Here is a 17189-nt window from a genome sequence, read left to right as displayed (position 1 = left end):
TCCCAAATTTTTTTGGATAAGTTGTGAATCACCCTGTATATTAATAGCGCCCCAAGTAACCTAACCAAGTAAATCCTTATAGAAGAAAATAATTATAGAATTATTTTCCGTTAAAAAAATTAGTATACCGTGTGACCTTTTGACCTGAAATTTTCACATATTTCAGGAAATAAGTACTGTACGAAATTATTTCGATAATCAAAATTATTATACCTCCCCATTTCTTGTAGGTTAAGCGGCGGGTAACAGAAATTTTAAATAGGAACGAACCACTATTTTTTATTGCAGATTATTCTATTGCTAAAAGTACTTATGATTTTTTTATTCATCGTAGATGACGTTTTATGTAAATATTCGAAATTTGTCGTCGAAAAAGTTTATTCATTTTGCAAATTTCGAATAACTGGTAAAGTGATACCTGTAGAAATGTAAGTGGCTGGTAATTGATTTATGTGAGTCCCTTCGCATCTCACTTATCAGAGCTCATGATTTACATGAGTCTCTTCGCCTCATCATCTTTCAATTAAAGTAGGTGCTCAAAATGATAGCCTTCAACTTATATGTACTTATTAATCCGCATTTCAATATACAACTGAGAAGTGTGTCTGCTTGATTTCGGCACAAACATTTCTGATTCACTCAATCATATTCTCACGTGTCGTTGGTTTTTGTTTGTAAACTTTGTCTTTGAGGTAGTCCCACAAAAAGAAATTTGGCGAAGTAAGATCTGGTGATCTAGCAGGCCAATTTACCAGACCAGCTCAATCAATCCAGCGACCATTAAAATCACGTTCAAATACTTCACGTGATATGCTACCACCGAATAGTGTACTGGACGACTACATGTTCTGTCGTATTTCTAAACTCAATTGATTAAGTAATTATTATAATGACGTGGTGTATTTTTTATTGCAAACGTACTGCAAAATCGTATGCACAGGTTGTAAGAAAGAGAAAATGAAAAAAATTAAATTTCGAATTATAACGCAATCTATCATGAATCAAAAATATTGTTTCGGACCAATCCTACGTACTTTTAGCAGTAGAATCCGAATCTGCAATAAAAATAGGGTTGCATATTTAATATTTCAACGTTATCCCCCACACCACCTGTAAGGAGGGGGAGAGGCGGACTAATTTTGGCACTAATATATTTCCTCTGTGGAACGATTAAATTATGATTATGGACATTTTTTTCATAGTGTGCTTATTTCTCGAGACATTTGAAAGTTTCACGTAAAAAAATCACCCGGTATACTTAATATAGAGTGCCCATAAAGGTCATGTTACAGGCCACATACAATACAGGGTGGTCCGAATTTTATGCAGGAAACTTCGAGAGCAGATAGATATTTTTAAAATAATAGGTGTTTGCCTTATAAGCATAGTTCTGGAACGGCCTCGTTTTAGAGATACAGGGTGTTGGAGTTGTTAAAAATAAAATATTTTTTGTTTATATCTCCGGAATCCATCGACCGATTTCAATAAAATTTAGTACAGATAATGTATGATAGTAGGCCTTGTATTCCCTAAAATATGATAACTAAAGATTCAACCAGTGGTGTATAACTGGAAAGGGTCAACCCCTTTTTTATAAAAAAAACCTACGCCAGTGTATTTTTTACAAGCTATTGTAACAAATTTATATTCTAATGCACAAAATACGTAAAAAAGGTAACTTGAATTTTTTCCTTAAAGTTCACCGTTCTCAAGCTATTCATACCAATACAATTCCCTTGTGGCAGACACTTTTAACCATAATATTACAAGAATATTTATGTTTATGCTTAAAAGTAAGTGCAATTTGTAAGCACATCAACAAAATTCTTTGCACTCATCGCTTTCATCTTTTCGGATTAAAACAATATTTGGAAAATCACGACAAAGGAATGAAAGGCACAGAAATGAAATTTTAAAAGGATTTGACGACGATCCTCAGCTAAGTACACGAAGAACGTCTCGGCAACTTGGGGTGAGTAAATCGCAAATTTGAAAAGTTCTACGTAAGGATGGCAGAAATCCGTACCATTTACAACCTGTGCAAAATTTACTTCCGGGTGATGCAGAGAGACTCCTGAATTTTTATCAGTGGTTGTTTGAATTCTTACTAGAAATACTTGATGAGGCTACGTTCACAAGGCGAGGGGTAGTGAATTTTCGCAATCTGGATATTTGGTCACAAGAAAATCCTCATGAAATTCGGAGTCATTTCTAAATTTTCTAGAAAACCATCTATTTGAACTATTAGAGGATGTTCCATTCAGCGACAAAATAGCTAGATACAAATGGATGGTGCTCCTGCGCACTTTAGGAAAATAATACTAGAATGGCTTAATGAAAATTATATGAGAGGATGGATAGGTAGAAGACCAAATGCCAATGTCAACCATAATGGTGCAGAGGGTCCAGTGTCTTGGCCAGCCAGATTGCCAGATCTAAACTCCCTGGACTTCTATGTTTGGGGTGACCTACCTGAAAAGTTTACTCTACTCCAATAGATACTAGACCACAACTGCTGCAGCGAATAGAAGACGAGTATAATGAATTAAAAGAAAACCACCACATGATATTAGCTTCAATTAGTTCCGTTAATAGATGTCAGAAATGTATCAATGTGGGTCGTTCGCATTTTAAACAAATGCTGTAAATACGTAACGTTAATTTTGTTTCTGGTTTAGTTGTTGTAGCTTGGTAAATGTATTTTTATTATTATTTTGATTTAAATTGTTCTTATTTGTAAAGATAATGCCTCCAGGGAAAACTAAAACACACCAGGAACACTACCTCACAAGTGATGTGGAAAGAATTTTGTTGATGTGCTTACAAATTGCTCTTACTTTTAAGCATAAACATAAATATTCTTGTAATATTATGGTTAAAAGTGTCTGCCACAAGGGAATTGTATTGATATGAATAACTTGGGAACGGTGAACTTTAGGGAAAAAATTCAAGTTACCTTTTTTACCTATTTTGTTCATTAGAATATAAATTCGTTACAATAGCTTGTAAAAAATACAGTGGCGTACGTTTTTTTTTTTATAAAAAAGTGGGTGATCCTGTCCAGTTATACATCACTGGTCGAATCTTTAGTGCTCGTATTTTAAGGAATACAAGGCCTACTGTCATACATTATCTGTACTAAATTTTATTGAAATCGGTCGATGGATTCCGGAGATATAAACAAAAAATATTTTTTTTAACAACTTCAACACCCAGACCTATGTTTATAAGGCAAACACCTATTACACAGACAAAATAGCTATCGCCACAGACCGCTCCTGGAATAGGCCAGCAGTTTTCAAACTGAGGGATTGATCTACTATCGATTTATTTTTCATTATTTTGCTTAACTAAAGTCGGTTAGTTGTATTTTATTTAACCTAATGTTATATGTATGTAAGTTACTTTGATTATATATACTGCTTCAAGTTTTTTTTGCAATAAAATATATTTTTACCAACTTTAGTACACTAAATTTTTAGAAAACTGAAAGATTGAACTACTATCAACTTATTTTTTATTATTTTGTGTAACTAAAGTGAATTTTTTTTCTCATATTAAATGAATAATCTTCTAGAATACTTGCCAGTTCTTCAACAGGTAGCTTTTCCTGTATATTATAAGATTTTTCATTGCAAAATTCTAGAAACTGCTTCCAAATGCTTATCTTTGATTTTTTGGTATTATCTGGCATCAGATGTTGAATTTCTTTTTTTATTATGTCCTGGTTTTCTTCTCCAAAACGAGACATTTTTCGTAAAAAAACACTAAACTTTTCACTTTGACACCGTGCATATAAAATGACATTTGTTATCCTTTTTGAATTAACATACAAAGCCTACTGTCTCTTCAAAACAATCAAAAAATTTTAATATCTTTATATTTTTGTCGATATTTTTTAACACTTCATTGTGAAATTTTCTTACNATTTGTTGTTTTTTTTTTTAATAAATTTCGTATTCAACTACTCCTTGAGGTTCCAGCAATTTTACATTGTGTTAATTTTTTTGAACACCTTGTGTCACAAATATGGGCACTACCAATGACATCCATAATATGCAACACTTGTGCCAATAAATAATTATTTACCTATCTAAAGAAATCAACAATAAGAGGCAGTACCCATTTAAGGATACACAATCTGTATAATGCAATTTTTTTAAACATAGGTTGTGATATCGTACCATATTGGAAGTCGACGCACAAATCTAAAAACATTACCTTCGAGTTTTTGAATTTTCCCATTCCAAGGTGATATAAAATAAATAATTAATTCCGTAAATTCATAGTTTTAATTCTAACTTGATTTATTTTATTTAATATTTAAGGCAAATGTGATTTCCAAACACAAGATAAGTGATAAGTTCCATATCTCTTTAATTACATAATTGAAAGCATTAAATTTATTTAGCAGTTATTATTTGGCAACAAAGCCACCGCTGGAACTGCCGCCTATTAGCAAGTAGAAGAGTTACTACGCTAAATTTTATAGCTGGAAGCCGGCTAAGGAGACCCTGCTTCCATTTCGGATTGCCAATTTCCAGCATTTAAGTAACAGTCTGTAGCGATACGCTATATTGTCTGTGCCTATTATTTTAAAAATATCTATCTGCTTTCGAAGTTTCCTGCATAAAATTCGGACCACCCTGTATACAAAAATTCAATTCTTACTAACAATAAGATATAGTCCGATGGATATATTACCATGAAACAACAGCAGCTAAAACTGTTTTAGTTTGATATTTCTTAATTTGATGCACGTCTTTATTTACTTCAATGTATCATACCTATTTATTGTATATTTCAGAAAATTATTTTCAACGTGGTATTTTTTGGAGCTCCACCATCATAACCACCTCATAACTTTTTCATACGTACGCCCATGGTTATTACATTTACATTTTGTATGACAAAATCAATTTTAAAAGATTTTCTATACCTCACGCAATGGCTTTCATAATTTCCGAGATATAACATTTTTTTAAAATGGCTATGAATTATTTTACTTGACAAAAAATTACCAGTCTGTATATCTAGCAACTATTTAAATATTTGTAGGGCAGTCCTTAGATTTCACCCATTTTGCAGTTTTCTACAAATTTCCCTAGATTGTCTTAAGATTTATTGGTAAAAGCGTTGTGAATTTATTTTCGACCTCGATATAGACAACATATTTACCTCGCCTTGAAATTTAAAAAGGTGTTATTCAAATGCAACTCTGTGAAAATGTTCTTAACGTATTGACGTAAGTTCAGTAATAGTTACTTTTTACTAGGTCAGCATAGTGGAGCCCGTCAGTTGCGGCAGAATTATCTAAAAGAAAAATAAAAATGCAGTTAAACAGTAAACTAGTTACCTATAGCTATATAGGTTGAGTTTATTTTGCCGATTCTTTTGTTTGCTACTATAGAACAGAACTATCGTAGTAAATACTGAATCTTTGATAAAATATACATATATGTATATACACATATATACAACATTACATTACAAGATAAAGAAATAAGTTTTCTTTAAATACTTATGTCGATTATATATGTATGTTAATAGTGCCCAAGTAACCTTGATAAATTCTTATAGAAGAAAATAATTATAGAATTATTTTCTGTTAAAAAAATCGGTATACCTGGGGATTTTTGATAAAATATACAATGTACATAATATATGTATATGCAATACACCTAATATCGCAGTACATGAACTATTTTGAGATGAATTATCCAAAATCTATCTATCCAAAATATGCCTCAAGTAGTACCTATTTTTGTAAGTATCATTCGAATAATCTAAAAAAATTCATAAAAAATACCAAGTCAGAATTATACAATATGGACTTTTATGCATTTTCTAACGGCCACAAGCCATATGAAAATGTACCGTTCGCAATACGGTTTATGGAAACAATGTTTTCCGTAATAAAATAGTATATCTTCAAAGTAGAAGAAGAAGATGTATTGTATTTTATACCAAAATTTTTTTAAATATTCCTATTTATACAGAGTCTCCCAATATTCCATGTACAGGGTTGGTGATTTTCGATAGTTTTATAGGATACAGCCAAAACGGTGATAGATACAAAAAATCTGATATAGATGTCCCGTCCTTTTCTTTTGAGTTTACTTTGCTGGTACTAAAAGATCTTGGCTAACTTGATTAGTTTTAGATATAAATGTTTTTTTTTTAAATCGCCCATTTCCATTAATCACTCTATTTCCGTTGATAGAGAGAAGATATTTTTCAGTTCTGTTAATAAGTAACATCTGTATGGAAGTATTAGTGTACCATTTTCCAATAAATCTTAAAAGGCGTTTCTAAGTTATTTGAAAAAAAAAGGAAATTGTTTTAATTAGCAGGTCACATAAAAAATTATTATTAACGAAAATTATTCAGACACATTTAATTGTTCCTTGAAGTGTAATCTAAAGCATTGTAAAATTAGTGTATTATATTTTTGATACGATTATTTCCTGTTATTTTAGTTTATTTTTTTTATTATCATTATTAATCTACTTCTCTAATTGTTAATTATTATTAATGTATTGTTAATATTTCTTTTATATTGTGGTGGTTGTAAAGGCTACCTACATAGTAAATCAAACTAAAATGAGAAATGTATAATAATACATACCTATTACCCTTGACTATAATAGTCAAAGCTATTACTGAAACCTATATGAGGTATTCTTTATATGTTTAAATCTAAAGAATATATAAAAATTAAAGATTAAACTAAGATTATTTCTCTATTTCATTGTGTTTACTGATCCATCGCCATTATCACAAATTGAGAAACTAGATATAAAATACGTTTGCTCCCTTCAGATGTCCAAAAGATGTCACAGCATGAATCCCGAACACACAGCAGATCCTCCTCGGAAGCCTCAAGACTAAAATTAGATCCGGAGGATAATTTGATGTTAAAAAGCGATTCAGTTCGAACAGAATCCCCCGACAATGACTCCGCTTTCAGCGATACCGTCTCCATGCTTTCCAGCGAATCGTCCGCCAGTAGTGGGGGAAGCAGTGCAAAACCTCAAATTCTACATCTCCAAAATTTGCAACAGGTATGATTACCATTACCGTCGCCATTGTTTCAAGTTCATTTTCAAATTTGTATTGAAAATCAATTCTAATTTAATGTATTTTTCCTAATTAACAAAAAAATCATAAATTGAATTTATTGTTTTATAACATGCAGACAGAAAATATACAAATTTTCCTATTGTTGCGGACTATAATATTTTTATTTATTTCTTACCTAATTTATTTATACAAATGCCTATGTATTTAATATCAATGTTCAATTTAAAACGTATACAGGGTGTCCCGTTTATACTTAAAAAAAAAACTGAGGAGTCGGTTCCTCTTGGGAGTAGCTTATATGTTTTTTTTATTAACTTTGCCCTTTTAATCTAGGTACACAACATTAGATCATTTTTTTGACCAATACCAATGGTTAATTCTAGTTCAAATTTTGTAAAGTAGCTTGTACTACATTTTTCTTTATTGGTGGTTCTTGAGTAATTATACAAAATTTTGTCACATTCCTTCTTGGGGATCAGTTTAGGAAAATATGTTATCATACGTATTGTTTTGTTTTTTGGTTTGATAAATGAAATCAGTTCTGAAAGTTTGTCACAACATTATTGCTGTACCCTTTATTTGTATTGATAACTATTATCGCAAATTATTATTCATTTAAACAGATCAGTAATATTTCCTAAAACAAATATGTTGTTCTTCACACGCTAAGATTTTTATACTTCCACAAATATGTTATTGTTGTGTTTAAAGTTTATAAACTTTATTGATATTTTTATTAGCAACAATGTACTATGGAATACTCATTATCAGTTGAACTAGTTAAAAATATTATCAGAAAGAAATGGAATTCCTGCCTTGGCATTCATTACTGTTGATATTATTTAATTGTGTCAAGAGATTTGTAACCACAAGTACCTACGACCCAAGCTTATTTTTTATTTATTTTTGAATCTACGTATTTATCTACATAAGTACCGTTTGCTTTGGTAAAATTGGTATGATTGGTTAAAAAGTTGCTATTCATTATTGTAAAAAAAATGTTTCCTTTTATTAGGATGACGCATCTAGACTTAAAGCCGAAAAAATCAGAATGGCAATGGAGAAAATCAAAGAAGCCAATATACAGAAGCTGTTTTTGAAAGTTTTCACCACTGATGGTTCAGCTAAGTCTCTACTGGTTGATGAAAAAATGTTGTGTTCTTATGTTACAAGACTGTTGGCAGATAAAAATCATGTGCAAATGGATCCAAAATGGGCTATTGTAGAACATTTACCTGATTTATACATGGGTAAGTTGATCAATATTTCAAAATTGTTAAGAAAATTTATATAAGTAAATATTTTTATAACGTTACAGCTCGATAGAACATACATAGTAACAAAATAATTTCATTACTTAAATATATCTTTTATATTCATATCAGGTTATTTTGCAGTATCAGCATATCTTGATGTGAATATAAAGTATTGCTTTTCATTTTTATTGGAGAATAAATTTAATCTAACAGTTTTATGAATTATGTAAATAAATAAAAAATTGTTAATATCATTTGCAGAACGCTTCTATGAAGACCATGAGTTACTGGTAGACAATTTGTTGTTGTGGACAAGAGATTCAAAAAATAAAATATACTTTGTGGAGAGAGAAGACAAAATAAAGTTATTTTTGCAACCAGAGAAATTTTTACTCTCAGTCACAGACAAGAAAGAGAATAATGATTTCGATGAACATTCAAGAAATATGCTCTTAGAAGATTTCTTCTCTACAACTAGTTTACCAGAAGTGGAGGGACCATTGTATCTTAAAGCAGATTCTAAAAAAGGATGGAAGAAATATCATTTCGTTCTTAGAGCTTCAGGACTGTACTATTTTCCTAAGGATAAAGTAAAATCTGCGAAAGATTTAATATGTTTGGCCACTTTTGATAATAATCAGGTAATTAATTTATGGGAAAAAAATGTTATTTTCTAAAGATCTTGCTATTAAAAAAGTACTTGAAAATTGTTCAAGTTGACATTAATTCATAGTATCAAATTCATGATTTTGTTTAACTTTAGTAAGTTTCCATACTGAGATTATATAAATAATTTTCTTTTCTAAGATTTATTATGGTCTGGGATGGAAGAAGAAGTATAAAGCACCCACAGACTTTTGCTTTGCAATAAAGCACCCACGACTGCAAGAACCAAAGTCCACAAAGTATATTAAGTACTTGTGTGCAGAGGATCACAATTCTTTAGAAAGGTGGATGGTAGGAATGAGAGTAGCAAAATTTGGCAAGCAGTTAATGGACAATTATAGAAGTCTTATGGATGAATTAGCTCAAGAAGATCTGGATATTTTGGCACATGCAAGAAGTTGTTCTGTTAGTTCTATAGCAGTTCAATCCCTGCAGTTAATGCAGTCAAATGTAACAACACCAACCCAAGGGTAAGCAAGGAAACATAGAAATGTAACGTTTTATTTATCTAATATTTTATTACAGTTATCCTGGTAGTGAAGCTGGTTATGGAACCCAAAGTGAAACATATTCTGCTTCCACAGAACTTAGTTCTGGAAGACACAGTAGAGCAAGTAGTTCAAGTTCAAGTGGTTGTATGTCTGATGGTGCTCCATCAAGTTGTGAGAATGCTTTTGACTCCGAATTTCCAATGGGTAAGATATCAAACATTGCACGTATGGCCTATGTCACACCATCAAATTTTCGTCAAATTTGTTTGATCAAAATTGTTTGAAGACTAACATCTTCAAAATGACTGAAATGAACAGAAATTACTGAATGACAAAATGACCTGACTAGGGATGCTCCGAATATTTGCAAGTGTGAATTATTTTCACCAAATTTTAAATTTGCTTTCATGTAATTTGTTACTGATTTTTAGCAAATTTAATAAATATGTAAATTAGTAATTTTTGAGGTACTCTCAATGAATTCAAATGATAAGCTTATTTTAAACTTAAAAAATAGTAACTCAAATAGTGATTTTAAGGTTTTTAAGGCCCATGCTGATATTTAAACTACAATGGGGTTGTTATTCCGTGGCCTATGTACCTTGTCGATGCCAGTTACAAACTTACATTGCACTTCATTAGCTAGGAATCTTTAACTTGCCCTTACTGTTCTCGGGCTAGGCTCTGTGGCGCGGACCCCAGAACCCCTAGACCTGCCCTGATGTATGGAACCGCTCCTCAGACAATGCTTTGAAACGTTTGGTCATCCTTTGTTATATAAATCCAGCAACATTAAGGAACCAGTTTGGCCCAGACCATTTCTTCAATATTGTAACGACTTAAATTTTGATCTATTTGATCTGTTCAATTCAGTCTCATATGCCAGGTGTTGGATAATCTCATTGTCTACAAATGGCTTAAACTTATTGATAGTAGAAGGTTCCTCATATTTGGAATAATCTCAAAGTCTGCCGCCTCTATCTATCGAGGATTCTTTATTTCGATCTCTTCGCTTAGCTCCTTTATTTCTTTAGAAATAATATTGTGTGGTAAAACACATGAATTTCCGATTCGATATCATTGTACTTCACAGCAATTCTCTTATTATCCACTAATCATATCTTAGCACTTACTTGCAGTTGTCAAGATGTAAGAGTATCAAGCAACCTATATGACATTATTTGTAGAATTTATTTAATAGATTTAAAAAAAGTAAAACCTCTGATAAAACTTACCCACCAGTATCTTCATCACCTGAATCTTCATTGGTAGCTTAATCTTAGATGCTTCTATATAGATATCGCCATCAGTGTCATCGTATATATTGTTTGGAATATCTCGAGTGAAAACAGATAAAATACTATTATTCATTCATTACATAATTAACACATGTCTATTAGCGCATGCTACTTTCTAAAAGATTATGGCATTAGGGTAGCAATTATCTACTGCTACTGCTACTGCTAACACATGTCTATTAGCGCATGCTACTTTCTAAAAGATTATGGCATTAGGGTAGCAATTATCCATATCTGTTATTTCAAGTTAGTGCCAAAAATATATTTTTTTTATATTTGCCCTTAGAAGTCTCATTTTTGAGATGAAGGGTAAACAAGAATTATGATATGCCATTGCAATAGCATTTTTATTATTTTTGAAATTGAATAGTGCATTTAGCCACGACGATGATATTTTGTTTAACTAGCAAGATCATCTAAATAATTGTTAATTTTAACTTGTCATCTTAACAAATTTATAATTTGTGCCAAAATAGCAGTGACGGTTTGTGGGAATTGAAGTGATCATATTTTTATAATGAAGAGTAGGACCCATATTGTTTTTTAGTGAATTAATTCTAGGCCCATAGAGAAAAAATAAATTAAAGCGAGTGGCCCACCCTGAAATCTTGAAAAGTGTTACAAAATTTTAATTTTTTTTAAAGTTACAGCAATATGAAGATTGATAAGTGAAATATGAATATAAATTTTAAAATTTAAATAAAAATCACCATGAAGAAAAATTAATTTTGCAAAATAAAAAAACGTTTGTTTGCATCTCCACAAAAAAAATATTTTGCAAATATATGTGCGACCCTATTCGAAATCTCAGGGTCAGCCACCTCTATTTTAATTTTTTTTCCCTCGCAAATTCATTCGAAATTTTTTCATCACTAAAATCTCTGTGGGCATGGAAAAAAATCATCCCGTAAAAAATGGTAAAGGTCCCACATCTTATTTCTTATACAGGGTGTTTATTAATTCAATGCCGATACTTAAGGGTGTGAATCCTTGGGTCATTTTAAGAAGAAAACTTAAAATCAACATATGTCCTAAACCTCTTAATTTTTGAGCTACAGTTTTAAGAAAAAATTTACTTTTTTATTATAATTTTCTTATCACTCCAGATATTTTTATGAAATTTTGTACACACAATAATCATTAAGGAGCATTGTTTGATGTAAAAAATGTTTTAAAATCTTTGCCAATGACGTCCGTACGAGGTTTGAACTAAACATTTTTGAAGAAAAAAATGGTACGCCACTGCTTTTTCTAAAAACTAAAATTATTTTTAAAATCCCCATTTATTTTACAGCAAGTATTTTCCCCAAGTTCATTGAGACTGCTTTTGATATTTTGTTGCCATTTTGTAGACACCCACCATGCGTGGAAACACTTTTTGTGGGGCAAAAATTAATTTTCTACTTTCACAAATGACGTTCACGTATTCAAAATTTGCTTATAATAATTATGTAATTTTTCATATCCTGTTTCACATAAGCTACAAATTTTAAAATCACATCTAACATTTATTTTTCAAAGTACTCTATTGATAGGTACTTAAAGCGTGTTCCTTTGAAACTAAATCATCCTGTGCAGTTAATAATGTCCCAAGGAACAGTAAAATCAGTACGAAATCAAATTCTGCTGTATTATTAAACTAAAGACAAACTAAATACTTTTTACTTATTCCCTGTAAATTTTTATGATCAACTATATGAATATTAACGAAATTTTTACTTCTAGGTACAATAAAGCGCAAGCCTTCAATGAAACCTAGTCTGCCACTCACTAATATAACTCGTCAACTAAAAGAAGTTGGAGAAACACGTGATGACTCTGAAGGTACTCCTCTGGCTTCCAGTCCTGTGTCATACACAAATTCGGGTACCTTAACGAGACGTCATAGTCGAAGGAAGACCAGTAATTCAACAGACGATTCGTCAAGCACAGGCACGCTGAAGAGACAGCACTCATACAAATCAAGAGGTTCCTTAGAGTCAATGGGTGGGAGAAGTGGTACGTCTACACCACTATGTAGTACGCCTGTGAGAGAACGAGCTTCTCCCTTCAGTGAGAGGCCCCCTAGTGCTGGATCTGTCAGGACACCTATTTCGCCCCCTAGTAATATGGATATGCCTTCGTGTATGGTAAGTTGGAATAAATATATTTGCCCAAATTTGGAAGCAGTCATTATACACGCTTATCGTTTTATTTATTATTAAAATTGAGCAGAAAGAAGCACTCTTTCCTCTAAGCGATTGGGAAACATTTGATTAAGCAATGTTATTCAGAGCTGAAGGTTTTACCCATGAGTCAAATTCAAACACATAGACAATTATTATAATAAAGTAAAAAAAAATATTATTTAGGTACACTTTATCACTGGTTTTGTAAGCTATATGCTATCAGACAAGTTTTCAGTGTTGGCACAAGGTTAGTGGACATTTTGGTTAGTAACTAAGGTTAAAGTTACCTAACAATTGGTTAATTTAACAAAACATATACTTTTTATTTATTTGAGTATATTACCACGTCGAAGAAATTGTTAAATTAATAATTAAAGCAAGCAATTAATTATGCTTCAAAAGCCAAAACTTGTTTTTATGAACCTGTCATTGAATAAAAAAAATTGAAGATTAAAAAAACTTTCAACTATCATTTTCAGAATTACAATTGCCATTTGTTTTTAATTAAATTAGAAACTTATTTAATATGAAACGGCACTGGTTTTGAATGTGAAAATTGATTATTTTTTTAAACAGACCAAGTGATTCGTCACGTGTTTTTTATTTGGTTGTTTTTTCATAATGAGATTTTTTGTTAGATAAAAATAACAATGAAATTAATAAAATAAACAAAATAATTCTATATGCTATTCTATAAGTAAATATTGTAACTTCAGAGAATGAAATGTTACATCAGCCATCAGTGAAATGGTAAATCTTGAGCTATTATAACCAAGCTAGGTAATTGAATTAAATTAAATTAAATATTGTTTTATTTGAACAGTGTCTTGATGAAAATAAAAACAATACTGCAGGAGATATAACAAGCAAAGTATTTTATATCTTAATTGTGGCTTATTCAATACTGATATAAAGCATTGCGTTGTATATTCTATTAGAGACCGACTTACTATTCTGTAGATACAATGGTATACTGAGTTCAAAACCCGTCGGGTGATTCTACTGACAAATGATTTTAGTTCTTCACTAAATATTGCAAATATAATTTGACTCTGGACAAGACTAGTCCCCATCAGATTCATTGGTTCCCACATATCATTAGTTAAAAATATTTCCCTGATATTTCAATACTGCTTTGAGGATTGTTACATGATTTTTAGAAAGTACACTAGTGTTAAACATTCAATCAAAATGTTTTGACGATCCCGAAAAAATATGTATTGTAATTAGGAAACACAAATAAATATATATAATCGTCATATTTAGTTGTGTGGGTACACATGTTTGCAAGTGACCCATATTAGAAAGCACAACGTCAAGAGCGCCGCAGGACGCCGCCGGACGAACCAGCGTTCCAAGAAGGGCTGCTGATGCCGGCCACCAGACGCGTACCCGATATACGACCGACTTCAACCACAAGGCACTCTCCAACTACTCTCCAACTACTCTCCAACGAACACTCACCCTGTTAACACGTCTTTCCATACACAAGTTTTCTGTACACCAGTTTTCAATAAAATTCTTTATTATTACCGCTGAGAGAGCGTTTATTTCTTGCTGTACAGCGAAAGCAACCCTCAGTTGCTCCCTTAATTTTTTTGTCTAACAAATGTTAATTTACAACTATTTATTTTTATTTTATCTCACATTAGTGTTTTGAAACAATAAGTAATAATACAAACAGCCGCGTGTATTGAGGTCAGCGAATTCTTTAAAGAAATATCANCCGGCCACCAGACGCGTACCCGATATACGACCGACTTCAACCACAAGGCACTCTCCAACTACTCTCCAACGAACACTCACCCTGTTAACACGTCTTTCCATACACAAGTTTTCTGTACACCAGTTTTCAATAAAATTCTTTATTATTACCGCTGAGAGAGCGTTTATTTCTTGCTGTACAGCGAAAGCAACCCTCAGTTGCTCCCTTAATTTTTTTGTCTAACAAATGTTAATTTACAACTATTTATTTTTATTTTATCTCACATTAGTGTTTTGAAACAATAAGTAATAATACAAACAGCCGCGTGTATTATAAATGTACTGAGGTCAGCGAATTCTTTAAAGAAATATCAACAATTTTGCCACATTATCCGTGCAAAATAGACAAGAATTAACTACCCCTTATTTAATTAGTTCTATCATTCATTACTGTAAGTCATATTAATTGACCTTTTTAATTCCAGACGGACTCCATAACTTCACTGCCTCCACCACCAGAGACAAATGGTGAGGTTATTGTCAACGATTCTCCAAACTATCAGTTGCCACCACCCCCGCCAGAAATTTACAACTCCAACCTTTCACTGGATAGTCTTCCCCCTCCTCCAAATCCCAGCGATTTACCTCCGATGACTGGAGCAGAACTCACCGGCAGCCAATTATCACTTATGTCTCTACCACCTCCCCCAGGCGAAAATGACACAGGAACCATCAGGAAGCGCAAAGGGAGTGTTACACCAACAAATGTTTTAAGTCCAGAGAAGACTCCAACAGTTGGCATGTCACCCGACTTAACCCCAACTCATTCAAGATTAAACACCCCCATATGTAGTCCACCACTGTCCAATGTGGGATCGAACTGTAGCACTCCCACCCAAAATAATCCTCCGGTTAGCTTTAGTCCCACACACAGAGTTAACTATGCTCAAAATAATCACATTTATGGGTCTGCAGCACAAAATCACGATAGAAATAGTATGGACCCTGTCAATAATACTAATGGATTCCCTGCGGCACCTCCATATGTCAATCCCCCACAATATAGACAAGCTAGTACACTGCCAGGGTCATCAGCTTTCAACAATAACATGGGACTGAGATCTTCACTTAGGCAAAGCTCCTTACCTCGTCAAATATCTTCTAATAGTATAGCATCTACAAACAGTTCAGGATCGTCTGGAAATAGTTCCGTTTATGGTAACACGGCTTACATTCCCGAACTGCAAGCAAAAAATATGCAAAACTCGCCTGGTTTGCAAAGGAAAGTTAATTTTCAAGAACCGTCGAGCCCTAAAAAGAGCAATAAAAAAATTAGTTTCAACTTAGTACCTCAGGAGGTCCCACCACTGCCAAAAAAACCTCAACCACCTAAGAGATCGGAAACTACAAAACTGTCAAGTCCTAAAAAACTCGCAGATCCTCCATCTGATTTCCTGAAAGATTTGCAGAGAGTTATGAGGAAAAAATGGCAGGTTGCACAAAAGTGTAAACTGGAGCCCGATACGACTCCTCACGAAGTTCTAGGATTCCGAGATCCACCGACACTTCTACCGGATTATAAAGAACATAACGTCTCAAATTGGGTGCAGGAACACTATGGTCCGAATAATTTGTACGAAAATGTCTATAGGGATAACCCAGATGGTGTCGTGGAATATGCTACCAGTCCAGTACACACCAGAAGTGAGGTTAGGTCGGGAGAGTTCAAGACAAAGAGGCCTCCACCACCTCCTCCTAAGCGTAGTGAAACCACACATTTGAGTACCCCTAAGACTCACTGATGCTGTGTCTCTTAATATAGCTTTGAAAAATAACTTCATGTCATATCAATTAAATGTTGCTTCAAATATGAAATAAATTCATACTATGTGGGTTAAATTATGTGCTTGGGCATAAGTTCATTTAAGATATACAGAGTGTCCGATTTATGGGTTGCAAGCCATTAACACAATATGTAAAAAATAAATTAAGTTCAAATATGTTTTTAATAGACTCTAAGGAGGTGCATATTCAGAGAAACTATAACTTTTTCAGAATCGCAAATCACCTTTCCTATTTTTTTAGGGTGATTTTTGCAGAATTGTTTTAATTTTTTGAGAATTTTTTATTCAAAATCTAATAGGATTAATCTACACCATCTTAAAATGCCTCTATATAAAAAATTTTAAGTGTAATAATTCTTATGTTTTTATGTATTTAAGTAATTTCGTACTTTTTTACACATTTTGTTTCAGAAGTAACGTCAAAAAATGAGGGAAAAATTCAATTTTATATTAATAGTTTTCACATTTTCTATCGAATAAAAAATTATATTTAAAAAAAATCGCAATTCAACTTTCCAGGGGGTGTATACACATGGTGTTATTAGATTTCAGATAAAAAAATGTCAAATATAATTTTACAAAAATTTACACTTAAAAAACAGGCATAAAATTTGCAATTTTGGAAGAAAATATAATATCCAGGATACTTTTTTAGGATTTAAATTAAAACCATTTTAAC

General features: G+C 32.2%; 1 protein-coding gene across 6 annotated transcripts in view; it reads left to right on the top strand.

Moving 5' to 3' along the window:
- Window positions 1-16906, top strand: part of LOC108903675 (amyloid beta A4 precursor protein-binding family B member 1-interacting protein) — a 540243-nt gene extending 523337 nt beyond the window's left edge. For 3 of the 6 annotated variants that reach the window (XM_018705927.2, XM_023457317.1, XM_018705924.2), the window contains exons 3-9: window positions 6823-7064; window positions 8099-8333; window positions 8601-8980; window positions 9147-9475; window positions 9531-9700; window positions 12520-12923; window positions 15152-16906. In XM_018705927.2, coding sequence (XP_018561443.1) covers window positions 6823-7064; window positions 8099-8333; window positions 8601-8980; window positions 9147-9475; window positions 9531-9700; window positions 12520-12923; window positions 15152-16468 — 3077 coding nt within the window. In that variant the 3' untranslated portion in view covers window positions 16469-16906. The remainder of the gene's footprint in view (window positions 1-6822; window positions 7065-8098; window positions 8334-8600; window positions 8981-9146; window positions 9476-9530; window positions 9701-12519; window positions 12924-15151) is intronic. The other 3 variants (XM_018705925.2, XM_018705926.2, XM_018705928.2) reach the window with 1 other exon arrangement.
- The last annotated feature ends 283 nt before the right edge of the window (window positions 16907-17189 follow it).

Source organism: Anoplophora glabripennis, unplaced genomic scaffold (genome assembly GCF_000390285.2).
Source record: "Anoplophora glabripennis isolate ALB-LARVAE unplaced genomic scaffold, Agla_2.0 scaffold89, whole genome shotgun sequence".
Lineage (NCBI taxonomy): Eukaryota > Metazoa > Arthropoda > Insecta > Coleoptera > Cerambycidae > Anoplophora > Anoplophora glabripennis.
Note: the sequence above shows the minus strand (reverse complement) of the source record. Positions and strands in the feature narration are given on the sequence as shown.